The sequence below is a fragment of the Acanthaster planci genome, linkage group LG06, assembly GCF_054643075.1.
Source record: "Acanthaster planci isolate LZ-2023a linkage group LG06, COTS_SCS, whole genome shotgun sequence".
NCBI lineage: Eukaryota > Metazoa > Echinodermata > Asteroidea > Valvatida > Acanthasteridae > Acanthaster > Acanthaster planci.
In genome coordinates, this window is record NC_141782.1 from 12,996,037 (window position 1) to 13,019,253 (window position 23,217).

At 40.1% G+C, this 23,217-nt stretch overlaps 1 protein-coding gene across 1 annotated transcript in view; it reads left to right on the forward strand.

Moving 5' to 3' along the window:
- Positions 1 to 6: 6 nt before the first annotated feature.
- cpsf1 (cleavage and polyadenylation specific factor 1) overlaps positions 7 to 23,217 on the forward strand; it is a 77,148-nt gene continuing 53,937 nt past the window's right edge. The window contains exons 1-27 of the mRNA XM_087137953.1: positions 7 to 109; positions 1,145 to 1,285; positions 1,686 to 1,825; positions 2,826 to 2,936; positions 4,067 to 4,160; positions 5,167 to 5,254; positions 6,260 to 6,359; positions 6,512 to 6,549; positions 7,884 to 7,935; positions 8,537 to 8,637; positions 9,001 to 9,075; positions 9,837 to 9,917; positions 10,412 to 10,495; positions 11,027 to 11,197; positions 12,225 to 12,366; positions 13,020 to 13,195; positions 13,512 to 13,666; positions 14,037 to 14,126; positions 14,592 to 14,700; positions 15,230 to 15,327; positions 16,319 to 16,412; positions 16,619 to 16,708; positions 17,582 to 17,716; positions 20,455 to 20,607; positions 21,016 to 21,132; positions 21,778 to 21,868; positions 22,280 to 22,364. Coding sequence (XP_086994079.1) covers positions 24 to 109; positions 1,145 to 1,285; positions 1,686 to 1,825; positions 2,826 to 2,936; positions 4,067 to 4,160; positions 5,167 to 5,254; positions 6,260 to 6,359; positions 6,512 to 6,549; positions 7,884 to 7,935; positions 8,537 to 8,637; positions 9,001 to 9,075; positions 9,837 to 9,917; positions 10,412 to 10,495; positions 11,027 to 11,197; positions 12,225 to 12,366; positions 13,020 to 13,195; positions 13,512 to 13,666; positions 14,037 to 14,126; positions 14,592 to 14,700; positions 15,230 to 15,327; positions 16,319 to 16,412; positions 16,619 to 16,708; positions 17,582 to 17,716; positions 20,455 to 20,607; positions 21,016 to 21,132; positions 21,778 to 21,868; positions 22,280 to 22,364 — 2,897 coding nt within the window. The 5' untranslated portion in view covers positions 7 to 23. The remainder of the gene's footprint in view (positions 110 to 1,144; positions 1,286 to 1,685; positions 1,826 to 2,825; positions 2,937 to 4,066; positions 4,161 to 5,166; positions 5,255 to 6,259; positions 6,360 to 6,511; positions 6,550 to 7,883; positions 7,936 to 8,536; positions 8,638 to 9,000; positions 9,076 to 9,836; positions 9,918 to 10,411; positions 10,496 to 11,026; positions 11,198 to 12,224; positions 12,367 to 13,019; positions 13,196 to 13,511; positions 13,667 to 14,036; positions 14,127 to 14,591; positions 14,701 to 15,229; positions 15,328 to 16,318; positions 16,413 to 16,618; positions 16,709 to 17,581; positions 17,717 to 20,454; positions 20,608 to 21,015; positions 21,133 to 21,777; positions 21,869 to 22,279; positions 22,365 to 23,217) is intronic.

Below are 23,217 nucleotides of genomic sequence, written 5' to 3' on the forward strand. Positions count from 1 at the left end.
ACCCCGAGAATCGTTGTGCTGTCATGCTTGTCTATGGATCCAAGCTAGTGATCCTACCATTCCACAGAGGAGAAGGGTTGGTAGAGGACACTGAGCAAGCTTCAAAGAAGTAAGTAGTGTTTGAATGTAGTATTTGAACGTTTGAATAACCATTGGAGTGAATATCTCTATGCTACCCATAGGATGACACTTAGTAAACAAAACTTAGTGTAGACAAAAGAATGTATTGAATATAATTTTATCCACATGCCTGCACAGTATACATAATAACATGTCCTCACTTGTGGTTCCTGTCAGTGAGTGTGAGTTTGTCATTCATTTCAACATGTAAAATGTATGTTGCACATCTATTGAGTACCGAAGTGTGATGTCACTTTGAACCAGAAAGTGTAGTGCAAACGAATGGAGTACGCGCGCGTGTTGGTTCTCTCGCTGGTTCACGCGCTCATGCCTTTTACACACTAATTGTGCACTTGACGTATTCACTTCACTTCTCTATAAATGTCTTGAAGTCAAGGTCTATTTCCTTGTTCTGGGACGGAGTCTGCGTTATTGATGTGTACCTACATGAGCTACCTTGATTCCTTTGTCTCGCAACCATAGAGTAATATTAATTTATGAGAGTGCTGACTCGTCATTCCAATTTCAAAGGAAATAAAAATGAGAAATGAGTAATTGTTGAAATATTTGACCATGGAAATATTTTGTACAGCCTAACACAAACATGAATTCTTTTGGAGCATTTATTTCTGACAGTGTTGGTATAGTATGCCTTTTTATGGTGTACGGTACATGTATACATGTACACTTGTGAGGTTATGTTATGTACATGTATTTTTCCCCGGGTCCAGCATTATGAGCAGGTTGTTGAAATTCGTTCAAAGTCATCACTTGTCAATTGCAGTCGTTCAGCCTGCAATCGAGTTTGAAACTACGTATTCAAATAAACAAGCAAATAGGCATTGCTTAGTGATTGTTTGTCAAGTTTGCTTCAGGACTTCCTACCTGATGGTGTCACTCGTTTTTATGGTGTGACTCAAACCTGACTGAATTGCAACCCTGATATTAAACTATTTTGTAAAGAGATACATCTCTAAATTCATGACACATTGCAATTTGGAATGTTCTTTCTTCCTTTCAACAGATCTGCAGTAATGCCAAGCTATGTCATCAATCTGTCGGAATTGGAGGAGCGCGTCCTGAATGTTATTGATATTCAGTTCCTTCACGGCTACTACGAACCCACACTTCTGCTGCTGTACGAGCCGCTGCGAACGTGGCCTGGGTAAGCAATAACCTCATGGACCAAGTCTTGTGGCTTTGTGGAGTAGACGTCAGCATTGCTCTGCAGGGGGCAATATTTGGTATGGGGTATGTTTGTGTTTATCCAATGTAGCAATTTGATCTGCAGAATTGATATTATAGTCTGAGAATCAAGATATTTACCAAAATGAATTTATCTCCCACCTGTTAATTTTTTGGTGGTGTTACAGGAAACAGCTACTTGTTCTTTTGGCCTTATCTTATCAAGGGAAAATTTCAGTTTACTTTTACTTGCAGATGATATATAAAAGAACACCTGGGGTAATAGATAATTTGAAAAATTATGTGCACTTTAGTAAATAGTACTTTGGAATTGATGCCCACAATTTGAAATTATGTCATATATGTGATTGATTTTAAAGTCGCATAGCCATGAGGCATGACACCTGTTCCATGGTAGCGCTGTCATTGAACCTTGCCCAGCGAGTCCATCCTGTCATCTGGGCACTGAACAGTCTACCATATGATTGCGCACAAGCCTGTGCGGTGCCCAAGCCAATTGGTAAGTTTGACAAACGACGATTACTTTACCTGTAACTGATTCCTCAAAATCTGGGAACTAATACACCCACCTGTGCTCTAGGGCTTCATCTATCTGCCTGTCCACTGCTAGTGAAAGTTACAGAGCTGCCTTCTCCATTTTATGCCAGTGCATGCATGTATGTAATCAGCCTTCTTTTGCTTTGTGATTCTACGTCTTCATTGAATCCTGTGTTTTGGAAGGAAGATTAAAGATTTGCTAAGTAGTGTTAGATATTTTAATCTGTTTAATAAATTGGGGAATTGTAAGTAAAATCTGACTGTCTGTTTTTCTCCATCCTCATGCAATTTTTATTTGTCCTCCTTAGAGATGAAAAGAAATGTCAGTTTTTGCCAAAAGGACCATATGTTTCAGAGGTTGAAATTGGTAATTCCTTCAGTTTTGGTTTGGGAGGTTGTTGTTTCATCAATTTGTTCAGTCTACATGTAAAAGCTGGGAGGGATGGTTTTTCACACACAGGGCTTTAGAGGATGCTATACATGTTCCTGTGCATGTACCAACTAAAACCCCAAATGATTAGCATTTCAAAACATTGCCTTGGCATTCCTAGGAACACTGCACGTGTAGTCGTGTTCCTACAACATAGCACTAGGCAGTCATGAAAAAGTGAATATTGAAGTGATTTGGAGGACGTACCAGAGCATGACATGTTCCCTGCAATGTGGAAGATTCTAGAAGCTTCTAGAATGCTCTAGCAAGAATGCCTGTGGAGTTAGGGTTAGGCATATACAATTAGTATTGAATACTGTACCTTCCTAAATCATATCTTTCAAAGTGCACCCTGAAACACTTGTTAACTACATGTATGTGATGTGTTTACCTACTCCTCATCATCGGCTGTTGTTGCTGTTATAAGTGCCATGTTCCGGATGAAATCCCATGGATGTACTACCATTATCTCCTTTCTAGTGAGCCCGGTACCTGTTTCTCTCATGGCATATCATATGTTTGACTTTTCTAGGGGGCGTGTTAGTCTTGGCTGTCAACTCCTTGCTCTATCTCAATCAGAGCATTCCACCATATGGAGTGTCTGTAAACTCCATCACTGAACGCAGTACTGCCTTTCCTTTAAGTAAGTCTTTTACATCGGCCTTCAACATGCAGTGATTTTTGTTTTTACAATGGGCTAGTCCCAAGCTACAGGATTATCTTGGTTGAAAAACACCAAAGGGAAACACAAGCACTTGAGAATCATTGTTACAATATTTCTGCAGCACTTGTGAATGCAACTGCATTGTTTGCTACACTCTGATTCCCTTGCTTTGAGGGATATTTGGAGTTTAAGTTCAACACTGTATACATCTCCACAAATGTGAATATCTGGAAAAGCAAATAGGAAGTTTGACCCATCACCTGCCGCTGTGAATATATGTGACCGGCTCTAGAAAAATGGGTAATAAGTCGCCAGATTCAGGTTATCAGTTTTTGATATGGCTGGATTGAGATACTAAAAAGCTGCAATTTGATTTATGAATGACTCCTGTAGTGCACAGCGTTCCAGAGATATTTAAACATTTGTATATCCACGTTTTCTGATTCAATAAAAGCACTTTTTGAGAAAAAGCTAAGAAAGTGTAGCACTTGGAAACACAATGCTATGTAGGATTTCCTACTGATTGATCAATTTTTCATCTTTATTCATCAGTATCCATGTTTGTAGTCACAAATTCTGAAAACATAAATGTCAATAGAGTTAATAGAGGAAAAAACACAAAATCACATTTTTGAAGACATTTTGCCCTCGCCAATTAGAACAGGCCATAGCATACTTTGGAATTGCGCGACTTATTACCTTTTTTTGCAGAGCAGGTCACATATGCAATGTACAGTTGAACTTCCTTAATAAGAGCACTGTTGATACATTAATCTGCTTTTGAGGTCCCAAGCCTTTGGTTTTCATTGTTTGTCATTGCTGATAATGCTAGGTTCCTGTTGTACATAACAATGTTATCTGCAAAGTCAAAAGCACTTCTAAGTACATATGTTGCTATATGAAGGTACATGCTGCTAGATTGTATAGACACATTCTCCAATGCACTGACTGAAAAAATGCTGTGACTTCACATGAACTCTGGTATTAAGAGACAAAATTGATAATTGGCAAACATCATCTTGTTTCACAGCAAGTCTTTTGCTCTACCTACGTGTACGTCATCATTTGTTACTTTTCCTTGAGATGTTGTTTCTTCTTTTGTCCACCAGGGCCTCAGGAGGGTGTTTGCATTGGCTTAGACTGTGCTCAAGCCACTTTCATTTCCTACGACAAACTGGTGCTGTCACTCAAAGGAGGAGAAATGTAAGTCACAAGAGATTCCCCAAGAGCTACATCTAAATAAGAAAACAAAACCCTGTTTTACAAGTAAAGATTAACTGGTCCAGAATATCAACCAGAATGGCTTGAACCTGATTGAATAAATGATATCACGTGCTTAGTTTGTGAGTTTGTTCATCCAACAGCGCAATATTACCAATTACAGGATTAAGTGATAATTAAGAAGACAATGAAGAAATGTTCAGTTTTACAGGTGGGAGGAAAACCCAGTAAATTTTCTGGGGACACCCACAAAATCAGGTAGGAACTGAAAACCCAATCCACATGCTTGCCTAGAAGGGATTTGAACCTGGGTCGCAGAGGTGGAAGGCGGGAAAGAGCCACTACACCAGCCTGACTCCTCAAATACCAGTAATGCCAGGCACGGATATCTCATGCCCAAACAAGACTGCAAATCACAACAGTAAACGAAAAAAAAAAAAGGGGGACAAGTAAATGAAAAATCAACTGGACCCAAGACCATATATGGCGCCAAAGCGATCCCAAACACAAATTTGTGATGTCAGATGAAGTATTTCACTGCTGTTTGCAAAAGTTAAACAAGTTTCAACTTGCTCAAGTGAAAGTTTGCTGCAAATCTTTTGTGACGTCAAATACACTTCACTTTCACACTCGCCTGTAGTATGAACTGGCCTTTACAGAGAAATACCATCAATGCATTTCAGACCTTGGTTTTTCAATTGAAATATGGCCATCCCAATTGCCAACAAGACGATGAAAAACAATCGTAGTTGTTTGAAATGTTATCACAAGTCCTGTCATCATGTTCATGTGTCCGGTTGCAAGTCTGTTCGTAAGACCAGCCACAGCATCAACCAACAGAGTGAATAATAACACAAGAATGCAGTTGTCGGTATTCATTTGAATAGCTTGTAATTTAACTGGATTGCTTTTGTTGCACTTGCTGTCTGAGACAGGTAATTTGCTCTCTGAAAATACATGCAAAGCCAATTGGTTGCTCAATTTGCAGCTATGTTCTGACTTTGCTGATTGACTGCATGCGAAGTGTGCGAGGGTTTCACTTTGACAAGGCGGCAGCCAGTGTTCTCACATGCTCTGTAAGTAGACCTGTCCAAAACTGGCGTGATTTCTCAGGATTAGTCTGGATTTCCGGATTTTTAACCTTAGAAATTGAGGATTTTACTTTAAATTTTAGCTCTCAGGTTTGGTACTTTTTATGCACGTTGTACCCCGAAAAACTGAACTGGAGGTTACCATAATTATGTACCATCTGGGAGAGATTTCTTGCCTCTGACCAATAAAAGCCCTGCAAAGTTACTGTACTTTATTGTTATCCAGTGAGGTGTCCCGTTGGGAGGGGCTGAGATGAGGTGGGCAAGTTGCCAAGTAGAGACAAGCGGCTGGTTTTTTTTAATCGGAAGTAAAGGCGTGAATACTTGAGAAATAGTATCAACTAGTTTGGGGTTCGGATTTTTTGACAGAGAAAAAAAAGATCATTTTGGAAAAAGAAATACATGTTTCATGCTTCCTACCGTCCCCTCACGACTCAAACCTAGAGATGCGACCAATTGTTACATACCCGCACTGAATGTTTTGTGGATTTCTCTTTGTCTTTCAAATTCGAATGAAACATGTGTCACTTACTGTTTCCAAGTAGCCTGTTTACTTGTATTGCTTCTTCATGTTTGGACATGGCATGTATGTGGAAGTTTTCCTTGTGAGCTGTGTTATTGTCCTTAGAACATGATACTTCTTAACAATGTGCTTCATCTTCCTGATACGTGTATAGAACATGTGCAACATTGATTATGGAATAGGTATTACCTCACACTACCTGTAGGCTATGTGGCTTTCAATGTCCATATTTGGGGACGTTTTTGTTGCAGTTAATGCATGTGTTCCTTTCAGAAGCATTAAAGCATTTTGAATATAGCTCTAAAGTAGAATTTAAGCATACTGTTAACTCTTATCCACTGATTCAGTGAGCCTTAATTGGAAAAATAAGAATTTGGACTGCATTGCTTTTGATTTTTGTGGGGGGGCATGATTATTACCATGCCTGGGTTGTATTAAAAACCCCAAGTGGTTTTTCCCTTTTTCAGATTTGTGCCTTGGATGAGGGCTTCTTATTTCTTGGCTCTCGCCTTGGCAACTCGCTCTTGTTGAAGTATACAGAAAAGGCAACAGATGGTATTAATTCAGGTAAAGTATCGGATATGTTCCCAACTGTAGAGAAATAAATCTTTTTGTATAACATTGTTTTTTTTGCTAAAAGTGCCGCTCGGTTATGAAGTTAATGTAAAACTGTATTTTGAATGATTTGTAAATTTCACTTCCCATTTCTCTTTTTACAGATGTCCTGAAAAAAGAAAAAGAAGAGGAAAGAAAAGAGGTAAAACAAGTTAATTTTTTTTCTTTCAAAACATTGAGAATTCAGATGTTTAGGACCAAGTTGGTATTGATGTGTTCCCGATAAGCGAAGGTGGTTTGTGGATTTCGAGTTTAGCACTAAGGTATTTCTACAAATTTGAGGACATTTGCTGATGTATATTAGGCAAGAATGGCTCAATGTCCTCACTGCGTTGCTGTCTCTTTGTATTTGCTAATGTCATTAACACGTTGACTGTCAACAACACAATGTAGAGTGTGCTGTCTTTGCCAAGTATGCAAGTGCGCATTTTCTGTTGTAGGTTGTTCTGAATTCTGTTGAGGTCATGATACATGTACGTTCATTTCTCTGAATGGTTTATGACAAGTGCAACACTTACACAGCAGGCATGCAACTTCATGCCCTTGAAATGCGCTCTAAACAGTCTTGTAAAGATTGGAATTTCCTCCTTTTTTTGCCAAAATCCAAGTTGCATGCCTGACATAGGATAACTCATCACTGGAAGCAGCATGGAGTTCACTGTTCCATTACACCAGCACCAAATTACATGTACATGTATGTGTTCCTACACAGTTGACTGTAAGATAACTCAAAGCCTGGTAGTGGCATGGAGTGGACAGTTTTGTTATGCCAGCCACAAGTTATCCGCTACAAGATTACCAGGGTATAGCTCATATTGGTACCTTGGTGGTGATGCAGACTTTTAAAAAACAGTAATATTGTATTGTACCTTTCTTGAATTTGTCGTCCATTTTGCATGAAATTCATCTGTCAGTGAACTAACTTTTTCACCTGTCATATTTCTGGTGTTATTTTAATGATTACAACAATAAATAATCTGAGTGAGATTGAGCACAGCCATAACAAAATGTGTCGTTCTCTGATGGGGTAATTATTTCTAAGGCTTGCAGCATTACCTGTGCAGTCTTAAGTGCAACTCAAAACTCATTCATTTACTACAAATATACCCTTAATGGCAAATTCTGTAAACCCATTACTGCATGTGCAAATCGTCTCACATTCAGCAGTCAGTGTTTTAAGACAAAGACTTTGTCCAGCCAGAAGTCTCTTCAGATGAAACAATGAATAAAAGGTCTGATTTAGTTTTGGAGGTGAAACCCCATTGAAACTAAGCAGAGCAGTTGTGGGTGACAAGTTGAGCCTCGAGGCATTTGGTTAGGATTTGAATCAGAGAAATTTGAGGTGGAAGTGGAATTCAGAGTAGGGTCTGTGTGTTAATATTGAAGTTAAATGAAATCTTTCTGTTTTGATTCTGTTGTCTGTATTAGACAGCATAACTGCCTGAAGATTGTAATCCATATCTCTCGTATATGTAGGATGGTCCTCCAGCAAAGAAGATCCGTAGCGATGATGCCAGTGATTGGATGGGTGAGAGACTTTAGGATTTTTCCACCTTGGCAGTTTTGTAACTACATGAACTAATTCATCCTTTGTCACATGAAGTCATAAGCCACCTTTCTTGCAAGTTTCAGTCACAAGTCAATTTTTCCCACGTCAAGTCTAGTCAAATTGCAAGTCAGTCTTTCCCAAGTCAAGTCATAGGGCTTTTATAAAGTCTACCTGGAGCCATGATGGGTGTCTGCCTCAACAGACAAGTTGATAATGTCAACAAGTCAAAATATCTGCATAAATTATTTTAAACTTAAAAATATGAAAATCCGAATCATTGCAGTGCAGTGCACCATGGGTTTAATTTTTGTTACGCTTTAAAAATGTCCGTATATATTTGACAGGGTAAAGTGTTGTCTATTTTTTTCTCTTTGCGTAAGAAATTACTTATATGCCACAAACCCAACCACACACACTGGTTTTGGCTTTAAAGTTGTGTTCAGCTTTTGGCAGTGATACAGAGAACTGAAGTATGAAAGCATAGTTAAAGTACCCAGGTCTGTTAGATAAGCCTCACAAATACTTACAAAACAAATAGTATCTACATTTAACACCTTCCTTGTGTCCTGGCACTTTTCAGCAAGCGATGTGTCACTGTTGGAAGACCCAGAGGAGTTGGAGGTCTACGGCAAGGACACTATGCAGAGTACTAGCTCTAGTGTCATCACATATTCGTTTGAGGTCGGTTAAAGGTCATAACCTTTTAGGTGCAAACAATGGTAGATTTATATCCATTAGGTAAATTTTAACGGGAAAATTCTGCTGATGTTCTTAAACTGGAGCTGTGCAGTATTTTTTTAAGTAACTTAAATAATGGTATGTCTGTCAATTAGTATAAGTGGCATGAAGACAGGATCGCCATATGGGATTGGAGTTGTCTGCCAGATCCACTCATAAGTGGCTGATTTCTAGTGTTGTGTTTTTGTGACGAATTGTTTCAAATTCAAAATCCAAATTGTGAGGCATTCCAGAAGCAGATGCTACCAAAATCAAAAACTTAGAATTCAGTAAATGCTTGAAAACATTTTTTGTCGTTTTCCTAAGGTGTGTGACAGCGTGATAAACATTGGCCCCTGCGGCAACATGACAATGGGCGAGCCTGCATTTCTCTCCGATGAGGTACATGTTAAGCAGAGAAACACCAATGACATCTCCCCGTGGCCATGTGGCCCTTGTTAGATGTTGCTTTTTAACCCTAAGAAGGTTGAGTTTTGTCTGACCTCACATTCGGGTGGGGGCAGATTCTGCCCGTGTATTGGCTATCCACTGGCCAATGTTTTAGCTTGGGGAGATTTTAATTGTTTTAATTAAAAAATTAACATCTCCCTGATGTACGTCTTGACAATAAGAGTATAATGTTTCAGACCCATGGTGCCAACTTGGTCTAAATTTGCCTAATAAAAGAAATTGACCCCTTAACCTGGTGAAAGCCTACCCAAAATACACAAACACTCTCGAAAATCATTGCAGTCAGCCCTGCTAAAGCAACCCCTCTTATTGTAGTATCTCTTATCAGTAACTTCCTCATCCTGTTTGCAACCCTAAGCCTGTCTTCATTACCACAACAAAAGGCACATTCAGAGGAATGTGTTATATCTGGAGCAAAGAAGCCTAAAGTTACCGCAAAAAATTGAATATTAACCTAACTGGTTCATATTACAATAAGGAGTATGCACAGTCCTGTGATTTTGTTTTAATGCCATATTAATGATGCATCTCAATTGCAAACCAAAGCTCCAAGTCCATACAGCAAGCAATATAAGGAAGCAGAGCTGAGAATGAATGCTTTAATGCACAGTGTTTGACCGTTTTTGGCATTTTAACGTTCCTTCTGTTGGATGGATTTTGTTTTACTTACACCTGTATGGGTTTCCTTACAGTTCCAGAACAGCTTGGACCCTGATCTGGAGTTAGTGACTTGTTCAGGTTATGGCAAAAATGGAGCTCTCTCAGTGTTACAGGTATTAACAGAGATAATGATCCTTTGGAGAAAATCCTATAAACAGTCCTGTATTGAACCCTTCAAGACCCCTTCCTTAATTGCTGAGCCCTCCAGGACAAAGTAATTCAAACAATTAGGCCGTAGAATATCATTATTTTAGGACAGAATAGTGATAAAATGTATTGTTTTTAGCAAACTGTCAAAGCTAGAGCTCTGAGAGAGTTGTCACATTTATGTTAGACTCAAATCTTTATTTCTTGATTTCAAATATGTACAAATGTACTTATCACTTGAGGTTGGTACAGGCCTCCACCTGGCTTCTGGAATGCAACTTGGTACTCTCTCCATCATATTAATAGGGCTATGTATCTAGCCATCTTTGGGCTATTCGTTTTTATAGCCAACTTGGGGTGATGTGTCAAAGCCAACTTTGCACTCGTTGTCATCACAGGGCTTTTAGTTGTACATGTAGCTAATTTTAATTTGACTATGACCTGTTTCTTTTCCTGACAGAGGACGATCAGGCCACAAGTTGTGACTACCTTTGAACTACCTGGCTGTGTGGATATGTGGACAGTCATTCATAAGAAGGCAGAGGTAAAGTGAATGAACTCATTGTAGATCGATATAAGGTTAGTAATTGTTTAGTGATATGTTGTCCACTTCCATGTTTTTCACTTGCTCATCTTAGTAGCATCCTCTTAGGGTAAGTTGCATGCTCTGTTGAAGAGGGTGCATGTTTCTTAAAGGGTTCAACCTATGCAGTTTTTTCTAAGTACACTTGTTTATGGAACTGGGACAAGTGTCTTTGAAAGTACATTGCAGTGGAAACTTTGGACATTGAGTAGGTACTTTTAACTGGAAGGAAAATATGTTTTAAGGGCAAAAAGGTCAAGAATAGGACCCAAATTAAGCCATAGCTTTAATAAAATTTCCAACCAGTTGTCATAACATATGTTGAATTTCCTAATATAAGTACCTTGAAGCAAGCTATGAAGGAAACATTGAAGGAAAATAAATATTACCCTGCCCCCCCGGGCATCATTTTGGGCAGCAAGTTTACTACACTAAAAGAAGACAATATTTGCACCCTGTGGTTAGTATATTCTTTTGTGACCTTTGACCTAGGCCTCCAAGGATGGCATCAGGGAGGATGTGAAGAAGGAGGAGAAGGAGGAAGGTGAAGATGACGGGCAACAGGAGGGTGCAGAGGGTGAGAAGAAATCAGGAAACAAGGCAGGGGAGGACCTGACCGACACTCATGCCTTCCTGATCCTAAGCCGAGAAGACTCCAGCATGGTTGGTAGAAAGTAGCAATGTTGTAGTCAAAGCCATAACAACTCCTTTCACTAGACCAATCACTAGTAACAGGGTTAACCTCTTCCTGCCGGGGCAGTTATCAGTGGTGATGATGCTGGGCCGGGATATTAATCATTTTTTTCTGTTTTCAAAATTCTTTAAAAATCCCTATCTTCATTTACTTGACACTTACAAACACGTGAAGGACTGTCTGGTGTCCACTCTAGCCTGACAGACAAAATCTATTGACGCCTGAGTATTTCAGCCAGTTCCAGGCCTGCAGCCTTGTAAAAAGAGCCCAGATTGTGCGGTGTTATATAACTTTCTTTTGTTCACGAACCTGGCTCAGTGTGCAGCTGACCTCTTTTCATAGGGGCCAGATTAGCGTGCAGCGGTGCTGTGTGGCTCATTGCTGCAGTGGTAGAGCGCTTTTGTCCCCGTTGGTAATCCGCTTGCTCTAAATGTCCCAAACCGTGGTATACTGCTTCAAAACAAGGCTGGATTATCTCCACTTTTGAGAGTGAAAAAATGTTGGTAATGCCCAGCAGCCTGGTCATTTGTTCGGAGTGCGGTCTTTTGTTACAAGGCCCTGTTCCCTTTGTCCGAGTCCAGAGACCCTGGCCACGCATATAAAGCATACGTGTCTGGATCCGGAATCCCTGGCAAGAAGTGGTTAATGATGACGAAGGAATGCTTTTGTCACATTCGGGTTGAGTGTCTTGCAGGGGCTTGTAATTGGCTCGATCACGGCACTGAAAACATTCTCTCAATTTGGGCAGTTTCACTGCTTTTGAAAGTCTAGTGCAATGAAATGAACCAGATTTTGACACCTTCTGCACTTTGCTGCATCTGGCAGGGTAAGGTCAAGGGTACTAGCCAGAATAACACATACTGCTTATCATCAAAACTGGTTCCCTGGTGATTCAACTCCTGTAGATGTCAATACCAAGGACGTAGACTTGTTAAAACCCCTTAAATACCAGAAAGGTTTTTTTATATCTTGTTCTCGATGATAACTATCTTCCAGGTTCTACAGACAGGACAGGAGATAACAGAACTTGACCACAGTGGGTTTAGTACCCAGACTCCCACAGTGTTTGCTGGCAACATGGGTGACAATAGATACATTGTCCAGGTGTCGCCATCCAGTGTCAGACTACTGGAGGGAGGTAACAATTCATTATTGACCTTGGTGCTTAATAATTTGGACAAAAAAACTGAACTTTTCTGATGTGTTCAGGGTAGGAATAACAGAGCAGACTCTGGAGTATGATGAATGTAATCTAAAATCTGAGCTCGACCCTTTTTTCATTTCTGAGCACCACCCACATCAGTGTCAACATAGTAAATAAATTAATGCTTCCCTGCATATTGCTCTTTCATACCCAAAACTGGTTCTGGAAGACCTTTCAATTTTATGTAGAAAACTACACATTTCTGGGTTGGAGCTAAGTGTAATTTTCCTTAAGATTTGCCTTCATTAATTTGCAGTCTTCTTTTTTGTTTAGAACTTACTAGTACACAAAAATGATTTTAGAAAAGCACCAATTAATTGAACAGATATTGAAATAGTCTCAATGGAGTTGATACAAATTAGTTCAGTTATACCAAAATAGTGTCATAAAGAGTGAATTATAAGGGTCCTAATCTCTCAAATTCATTTTTGTTTCTCTTATAGCAAGGTAATTTTACTGGTCCCAGCCAGCTTGTTAAACTGAGAGTCGACTATTTTTTTTTTATTGTAGCCTTCCTGTCCCAAGAAGTTGTGCCGAGCATTGTTCCTTGCAAAATGATTGAACTGTTTTCCTTGGTTCCCATCTAGTGAACCAGCTGCAGCATATCCCACTAGACTTGGAGTCTGATATCATCCTCTGCTCCCTGAGTGACCCCTACCTGGTGGTCATGACCGAGAGAGGGGACGTCATGCTGCTGACCCTCAAGGCTGACCTGTACGGCTCGGGACATCGCCTCAGCCTGACCAAGCCACAACTTCCACAGGTTGGTGTGGCTGAGATCTAACCGGTGTGGGGCTGGGAGTAAGCCAACCATTTGTGGGAACCAGCTGCAACCGTTTAGTAGCTAGTTGCTTATTAGGGGGCGCACTAGGGCTAAATCAGTTCAAATACTTCAGTATTCAAATACCTGACCCTCGGTTTGATTAAATACATGTATTTATTACAGGAGTTATATGAAACATGTTCCAAGATTTATTCTTTTTCAATCCACTCGTGCATGATGTAAATGGCAAACAGCATTGAATACTTTTTATTTGAAAGATTTCCATAGCTTATTTTTATTGTTTTTGGTTCTTCAGAAAAATCGAATCCTGACCCTATGCACCTACAAAGACACCAGTGACATGTTTACCACAACGATCAAGAAACAAAGCACTGTTGAGCAGCCCGCGGCAGAGAGGAAATCCCGTACCCTGAGCACATCACAGGCTGAAGCAATGGCCATGGATACCAGGTATCTGACTAAGCATTTAATTTCGTATCATTTATTTGCAAATGTATTTTTGAATTAAAATGTACCTCTGTCATTATAAATTCATCAAAGTACATGCTGTATTGCGAAAGAAAATGTAGTAATCAATACTGAGTTTGTTTCAGTTTATTTTTCCTCCTTTCCTGGTTGCTCATTTGTTAAGCATGAAGATTTGTTAAACATGAAGATGCTAATCATTGGTCAAATTGCATGTACTTGCCATTTTGTTCAGTTCACCTGCTTTCAGAATTTTCCATCTTAATGCTACTTTTATTGGCAATTTTTAATTGGATGAGAGCATTGTTTATTTTTAATTTAAATATGCATGTGAATATTGATATTGTTATTGCAGTAGTGCCGATGATGAGGATGAGTTGCTGTATGGATCATCCGAGCCTAAAGTTGCTCCCAGTCCACCTGTTAAAACAGAACCCAACCTCAGGTATGTGTGCTTGACACATGCTATCCTTTTCAAGGTTGATTCCCAAACTCTAACTTACCAAATATTCTATCTTGGGGAAAACAGCCATTGGAGCAATCTTGACCAATTTTCAGGTCCATTGTTGAAAATGACAGATGCATCACCCTCACAATGAAGAAAACATGGTTTAAATTTTCTGGTTTCTTTTCTGGTTCCTTAAAACTGTATGTTTTAACTGCATAACCTTACAGAACGCATCTGAAAGCAACAAAATATTGAAAAGTCAAAAAGGCATTCACTTAGAAAACCTTTTTTTTCAATCCAGTCTTATAGGGTTTGTGCAGAGGGTTTCAAGTGGTGTCTGTGTGTGGAATTATTTCCTGTTTTGCCGTAAAGGTTTTATCTGATGAAAGCTAGCAATTGTCTTGTATTGTGTTTTGGAGGAGAGACTTGGATAGCCTTTTCCTCGAATGTTGTTTCTTGCAGTCCTGAACCTGAGACAGCAGGGCATGACACCCAAGCAACAGCCTCTGAAGCACCCAGCGATAGCCCGACATTCTGGTTGGTTGTCTGCAGAGAAAATGGAATCCTGGAAGTATGTTTGGAGGAAACAAAATTACCTGGCCCCCATTCCTTTAAACTTTAAAACTGAGGGTTTGTCCAGTTTCATTTTTTTCTGAACATTCTGTGTTTTTTTAATGTTTGAATGTTCTTCTTCCACTACTTTTTCTTGGTGGAAAAAAGTAGGTCCAAGATCCACCTAATTCTAGCCTCAGAACTCATGCCTCGTCAGATATTTTAAGCCTTGGAAAGTCACAGCATTTCAGTATGATCGTTATTAACTGGATGTTTAGCAGATTTTCTCTTCACCCTCCCTCCCCCAGTTTTCACCCTTACGAACTTTAGAACATCATATTTTTAGCAGACACCGTAATGCCACAGTTATGCACAGAAAAAAATGTCAACATATTCATTGTATGCATTGTATTTGGATGCTTAAAGCCATTATTTGGTCACGTTTATGAAAGCCAGTGCCAAATCTGGATGTAACAGTTAGATTGACTGTTACTTCTGACAGATATTCTAATGACAACTAATTATTTTTTATTAATCTAACCCATTAGATTTACAGCCTTCCAGATTTCAACCTCATGTTCCTGGTCAGAAACTTTCCCATGGCACAGAAGGTCTTGGTGGACAGCGTCCAAACGACAGCAAGCACGTGAGTAGAATTGAAAAAATTGGGTTTGTGGGGAGGTAGGGGAAGGTCTTCTGGTCACGTCTTCCCCTGTGTATTATTCTCTTTCGGTACTTTAAGGCTGATTCATGCTGGATGCAAAAAACAATCAGGAACACGAAATTTTGACACAAGATCAAATTATTCTTCTTGTGAGTTGCAAAATTAGAATGCATTTCAACTCGAGCGAATTTGCTTTGAACGTTGTGTGATGTCAAATTCACTACACTTTCAACCTGGCCCTGATGCACATCACAAGTGAACCTATTCGATGCAAATACTTTCTTTTAATGTACAAACATTGAATATCCAGAGTGATTAAAACAGACATTTGAGCTTTGTTCCTGGCACTCAAGGAAAACCAGTTCTGAAGTAGTCCTCTGTTGGGTATTCTTTGTCTTTCAAAATTGTGTCAAAATGTTTGTGGTAGTAGCATTTACATCTCTCTCTCTTGTGTATTAATTACTCTTGAAAAGAACCATGTTACTTGAAATTCGCATTCTAGGGTGAGGGGCACTTGGGGCACGCAAGACACCCATTTTGTGCTGTTTTTACATACTTTTTTTCATATTTCTCAACACTTTAAATGTAGATCTTCATCAAGCCCTGTACTTGGAAAAAATCTGAAAAGTTGTCGTGTTTTACTTAATATTGCATAGAATGTTTAATTTGGCACAGTAGAGAGTAATGACCACTTTCACTGCCGTTCAGTCAAGTCTTTTGGATCCTAAGTATAAGAACCCTATCTCATGCTACTGGTACACAGGAAGCACTGCTTCGAAATTGTTATACTTGGCAGAAATTAATTGAGAGCTGCTCTTGAATCATCTTCTCTGTGTGGCACCTTGGTTGGTCAACTGTCTTTGTTCAGCAAACATTTCATAGGCTTAAGCAATTTTCTGTGCGCAGGAATTCTTTGTGAATTTGGCACCAGTGAAGTATTTTTCCATTTATTGACATATTTTTGTCTTTGCAGTGATCAGCAGGGACAGCAGCATGACATGTTGCCGGCTGTCAAGGAGATCATGCTGGTTGGCCTAGGCAATAAGAACAGCAGGCCGTTCCTGATGGTAGGCGATGTTATTGGCTATTTTTCATTGTGGACAAATCTAAGTCTTGGTCTAGGACTGTTTGTTGTTCCTGTTGACAGATGCATAGGTATGGTTCAGCAAATCTTAAGCAACAATTTCAATATATCTCTTCATTTTCTAAAATGACTACTGCTGTTTAGATCAGTTCTTAACATTAATTTGTTGTTGTTTTTTCCCATCAACAGGCCATAGTCGAGGAAGATCTTCTCATATATGAGGCATTTGCTTCTCAGTCAATATCTGACATAGCTCACCTTAAACTCAGGTTCAGAAAGGTCAGTAACGTTGTGTTTTTTCTATTTAAACCTACATGTACAGCATATTTCCGCTTTACCCAGTGAACACATCATTGTTGTTAAAACTAAACTGTAGGCTGACCCTGAGTGAGGATATGAAAGGTTGTATACTTTTTATTTTGTTGATTAAGAGATTTTCGAGATGGCAAAGGAAATGTACCAGTCCCACACCACCAGTCACGTACAGTTTGTATCAAGTTGAGTATGTGCACCTCACCTCAAACCTGATGTAAACAATAGAAAAGAACAGGTGTTTCTGCAGCCATTATTATGTTGACTGGCATCTGGGGCCTTACTGAATCATTTACCAGTAGCTTGAAGTTACACACAAGTCGATGGAAACTGGCTATAGCCGCTAATGCAGACTCATGTAATTTCAAGCCAAAGCCAAGCAATGTGGACATGGCCCAAACTTCACTCCATTTCTCTCATGCTGATGCATGACCAGTTGGTGCTCGTTTGCGATGCTGTAGCTGAATCCTTTTTCTGACGCTTCAAGTAAACTGAAATGTAAGATGAAGGAACAGGAATGAGGCTGAAGTGACAAGGCATTGTTTGCTGAGTTACTCAAATAAGAAGGAATGCAAATGTTTGGGCAGGTGACATGGATGTGCAAGGTATAATTTACCGATATTTGTACAGACAGGCAGATTCAGTTGCCCGCCCTAACCCTAACCCTACTGTCTAGCTTGTCAAGCTGAATTCCTTCTGCACCTCCTCATATTGCGATATACAGTATTCATTTTATACTCACAAAACTGCTCATTTGTTTGAAAATGTGGGCATTTGTTGGTTGTGATTGTCTTACCCTACACTTCAAGATGATCTCCTAGTTTGTTTCGTTTGTATCAGGTGTGCCATGACATACTCATCAAGGAAAAGAGGAAAGGTAAGAAACAAGCCAAGGCAGCTGATGCTCCGGCCTCCAGCTCTACTCGTTACGTCTCTCAGCTCCAATACTTTGAAGACGTCTCTTCTTATTCGGGGGTGAGTAGCCAAGGAATGGAGTCTGCCAGTGTGGCCCACCAAGCCCACACTTACCTCAGGTGTCAGTGGGAGAAAGTGACAAAGAAAACTCTGATTCCCCTAGATGGGATGGGATGGGATGGGATGGAATGGGATGGAATGGGATGGGATGGAGTGGAATGGGATGGGACGGAATGGGATGGGACGGAATGGGATGGAATAGAATGGGATGGAATGGAATGGAATGGGATGGGATGGTATGGGATGGAGTGGAATGGGATGGGATGGAATGGGATGGGATGGAATGGAATTGGGATGGGATGGGATGGAATGGAATGGGATTCCAGTCCATCACAGCTTCTGCCCCGGCTTACACTGCTACCTATTTGTTAGATTTCCGGACATGTCCAGATTTCTTGATTTCCAGAAATGGCATGAAAAGTTATCATTTTCCAGAAATGACAAAACCTTTGTTTTCCACTTTGATAATGTACATTTATACATACACGATCCATGCCGGCACGCGCAGGCAGCCTGCGTTTCGATCTTCACAAGCATTGCAGATCATGCATTAGCGCATGCATGACCTATGCTACTCACCAACGTGTGTGCCAAGGCTAAGCCTTTATACACTTATCACATGTATCATCCCTAGGGGGTACTGGTGACACATACTGTCAATCATCGCAGGAACGAGGTTGGTGCAACCTTCGACCTCTCCCTGGTTTGATGGTACCTGTTGTGATCCCATCACTGGTAATGGAGTTGCGAATGTAATACCGTCCGAAACTGCTGATTAATCGCTTGTCAATCATGTCAATGGTGATGTATTTTCCATTCATGTTTTGTGCAATCCATCATGTGCGAAGTTTTCTGTGAGAAGTGACCGCGTGTTGGGATAGAAATTTTTGATCAACATGGAAGTTGACGGGAATCAAGAATAAATTCAATTGGACATGGCTCGAGGAAAAGGACCAGGATGGATATTTTGTGTCGAACTACATGCGCAAGCTTAATAACAGTGACAAAGCCAAATGCACTCATCTGCAACTACGTAGTATGTAATTAACTATTCGTCAAGTGGGAAGAAGGCAATAATTGGACGTGGCAACTTCAAAAATCACCACCGTAGGAGGAAGGACCGACATTCAAACCAAACATTGCCAAGTATGTTCAAGTCCCAGCTAGAAATAAATCTTATTATATCCATGACATGTCACATCTTCATTATGGTACCTGTTTGATTTTATGTAAAATTGGTATCTGTTCACGTTTGTCTGTTAAAACCCTAAAAACTGAAGGGCGTCTAGACCCCTGCCGTTAGTCTCTTGGTCGCACAAGCCCTCCCTCGCAGTCTCACGCAATTTATTGGCTTTCAGTGCTTTTCAGGAAATGACTTTGTTGGTCACTTGCATCCCTGCTATTTGTACTCCTGAGTGGAGAGAGGCAAGTGAGGATAAAGTAGCTTGTCCACTTGTGGCCAGCCAGCTGGATTTGGACTCCTAACCCTCAGATCCTGGGTCATGCCCCCTGACTCACTGGGCCTCATCACTCAGGGCTGTGTAGTTCTGGGGTTTCTCCATTGATTTCAAGGCTTTCGAGTGATGGAGGTTCAGCAGTAAAATGAAGCCCCATTTTATTGTTACACATCACTTTTCAGAATCTCAGAGTCTGTTGAAATTTCATCTTGGAGGTTCTCAGTAAAGGTTTACATGGTTAGTGGAATTGGTATACCTTCCAAAAAACTGCTACCATCTGAATTACATCTGTAACCATGGCAGTTGGGGGTTTGATGACATCTAAGATTGGGTGTTTGTAGTCAGCAAATCAGAAGAAGCTCTGTTAATTACGACTGTGGGATCCATGTATGAATGAGAGAGTTACTGTTGTAATGATACCGAGGATTCCTCAAAAGCACCCGAGGCACTTGTGGCTCACAAGCCTGAAGAAACCTGTACAGAGGTGACAGTGATAATTACATGTAGTTATGGTTTAGAGGTGGGAGGAAAACCCCAGAAGAATATTCAGGTTAAAATGCATGGAATCAGGCAGGGACTGAAAAACCAATCGACGTGAACTAAAGGCCGGGAATCGACCTGAGCACGAAACTGGCTCTGTATATTTGTTGCCTTGGCTAGCAACAACTTAGGGTTGGCGCACCTTGCATGTGCATTCTTTGCTTTTGTGCGTTTGAAATGAATGTGCAGAATCAATTTCCATCCAATTCAAGTAAACTTGTTAGGTGTTTACCTGGCCATCTGCCATAAGTGTCCAGAGGCATTGGAGTGGTCAGCTTGGCCCTTCTGCTGTTTTTGATGTTCTGCTAAAAGAGTCCTTTCACAAGGAACCCACAGAGCATGAAAGAAAGCTTTCAGTTGCAGAATGGTTTCAGCACTTTTCAGCACTTTCAGGACTTTTAGTGAATTTTAGGAAATTTGAACCCATATTGTGGACTTTCACTGGTTATGTCATTCAGGTTTTTTTGGTTAAACACAAAAAAGCACAAGTCACATAATTGTAGCCATTTGTGAGAGAACTCTTCACCTGTCAAGCCCCTAGAAGTAACAGTATCTTTAATATACAACTCCACTGCTCTTTTTTTTGGTGATTTCTCTTCATCCCCTTATTTCACCCTCATGAAGAATGTTATGGTCATTGAGATTATTCCTTCAGTACCTTACCTTGGTGACATTCCATGTGTCTGAATAGAGCCCTCTGTGTCAGTTAGCATCTAGTTGCCATTGTATCTTGGTGTACAGGTGTTTGTCTGTGGTCCCTACCCACACTGGATCTTTGTCAAGTCTCGGGGTGCCTTGAGGGCCCACCCTATGTCCGTTGATGGTGCTGTATCCTGCTTTGCCCCATTCCACAATGTCAACTGCCCACACGGATTCCTGTATTTCAACAAACAGGTCAGTTTTTTTTTTCATTTTTGATGTGTTTGCAATAAACATAGAGAAAAACTTTCACACCTTGTAATGGACATGAATGGTGGAAATTATTTCCCTTATTGTTACAGGAAAGTTGGTGTGCTGTCTCACCTTGCATAGTTGAGCTTTGAGGAAAAACAAAATTAATGAAATAAAGTGCTCATTCATTGTTATCTACATGTAGTAGTTGTCCAGACCTCAGTCCTTCAGAGCCCACATTACTCTGATAAAAACCAGTGAATTGGACATGGATGGCCAGTGGCCTTGGCACTTTGAGATACTGAGATTTGATTTTGAAATAATAAAATATTCGATTGCACATCCAGTATTCAAGTAGTTGGCACAGCTTTTAATGTATTAAAAAACCCATAATATGTTGTGTTGGTTTAGGGGGATCTGCGGATTTCCATTCTGCCCACCCATCTGTCTTACGATGCTCCTTGGCCAGTGAGGAAGGTTCCGCTAAGATGCACTCCTCACTTCATCTGTTACCATGTCGACAGCAAGGTAAGATTCTGCAGGGATTGTTTTAAGTAATACACTTTCAAAAATGCATTCTCTTAACGCTTTTTCTCATAACATAGAAAAAGCTTGACGTAGGGTATGCCAAATTTTCTGGAGAGTCTGGACAGTGACTTATCATCCGCCAATCATGAAAGAAATGTCACACTATTTTAGATTTTGACAGTCTTTCTGCTTGCAGACTCTTAGTTTAGTTAGACGTTTTTCTCAATGAATTTTGAGAAAGAAACATTTTTCGATTCCAGTTATAATTTCTTTCTTGCTTTCTTGAAGAAAATATTTTCTAAAAGAAAAGTTTTTTTGAAAGCATAGCTTTTTTCATAGAGCAGGAATGCCTTTTCTGTAGAACTAGTGAAGTCCAATACCTTTACCTTTTATATGACACATTGTTCCACATTGTGCATTACACGTACATTTTTATCACTGTAATTACTTGGTCATGGAGCCATGCTGTAGTCCCCATCTCATAGTGTAGGTCATACTTGTTAGATTGAGTCACAGTGGTCTTTATTTCAAATAAGAGAAATGAAAGATACGGTACACATTGCAATGGAAGGCCCACTGCCTGCATGCTCCTGACACGTCCTGTTGAGACAGGCTGTTTAAACCTCCAAGTGTTTTGTTTTCCAGACGTATGCAGTGGTCACAAGCACTCTGGAGCCATTCATGAAGATCTGGAGGTTGGGCTACGATGACCAAGAGTTTGAGGAAGCTGAACGAGGTAAGATGCTAGACCTGATGTGTAATGACTTGAATTATTGGGTGTTTTGCAGTTGCGCCAAGTTTGTGTTTTCAGTTCAACCTTTTGCCTAATCGATGATGGACACAGGGACATTAAGCAGTCCATGCTCGAGCCCCTTTTGCTCTGATGACAGTTGGAGGCTGGCCCAATGCTTAAAAGACCTTTGACGTAGATCTGCGGATTTGCTTAATATACTACTTGTGCACTCACTGCTTTGTGCCATACATGCATACGAGTACATGGAAATTATTTTGTACAAATCGGGCATCAGCCTTTTGTTTGCAATGAAGGTTTTGCATTAAAAATGGTGCTACGTATATCACTCTTGATAGTGGTCAGTCTTTTTGAGAAAATGTCGCAGCGGTTTGTTTTCTGAACCCTTCTCCCTAGATGAAAGGTTTGTGGCTTCTCAGAGGGATCGTTTTGCAATCCAGCTCTTCTCACCTCTCAGCTGGGATGGCATCCCAAACACAAGGTGAGTGTGTACCAAGCTTGTACCGTAGCACAAAATGCTACAAGTGCCAAAACACAACACAGCACAGCGTAGCACATCACAACTCAGCACTGTGCAATGCAACATAACTCAAAACAGTGCAATGCAACACAGCATGGCACATTGGAATGCAACATAACTCAAAACAGCGCCATGCAACACAACATAGCACAATGCAGCACATCACAGCATGGCACATCATATCACATCACAGCACAGCACAGTGCAATGCAATGCAACACAACACAAAAGAGCACAATGCAACACAACATAAACTCGGCACAGCAAAACACAAACACCACCAAACACTAAACACTTCTAAACACCCATCCTCCAAAATGATAACACTAAAACTTTAACACACCAACACCCCAAACACACGCAAAAATGATGCTTAATGTTCCACTCACATAGGACAAGGTTAGTGGTTATTTGTTCAAGTTTTGTTCTGTTTATCTTCACGGAATTCATGTCCCTTTTACAGAGCTTCATAATTCAAGTAAATTTAGCCAACATTATGGGAGAGGACCAGTCATTTGAAATAAAAATCACTGTTAAAGCCTTGAATGGTAACCCTTGTTTGTGACATATGGTACAGACATTTTCCTTGCATTAACAGATTACTGAGACATTTTTAAATTTCACAAATTCTATTCATAGAAATTGGAAAAATACTGTTTAAACATCTTGTGGGCTTAGGAGTTTCCCTTTGGTGTTATTAGATTTTGGTTCTTATGAATTTCACGAACCTTGCCCCTTTGCAAATTCAACATACATGCATCAGAGGAGAAGTTATTCCTTATCTACCTTCATGTTAGAGCACATTGTACATGTA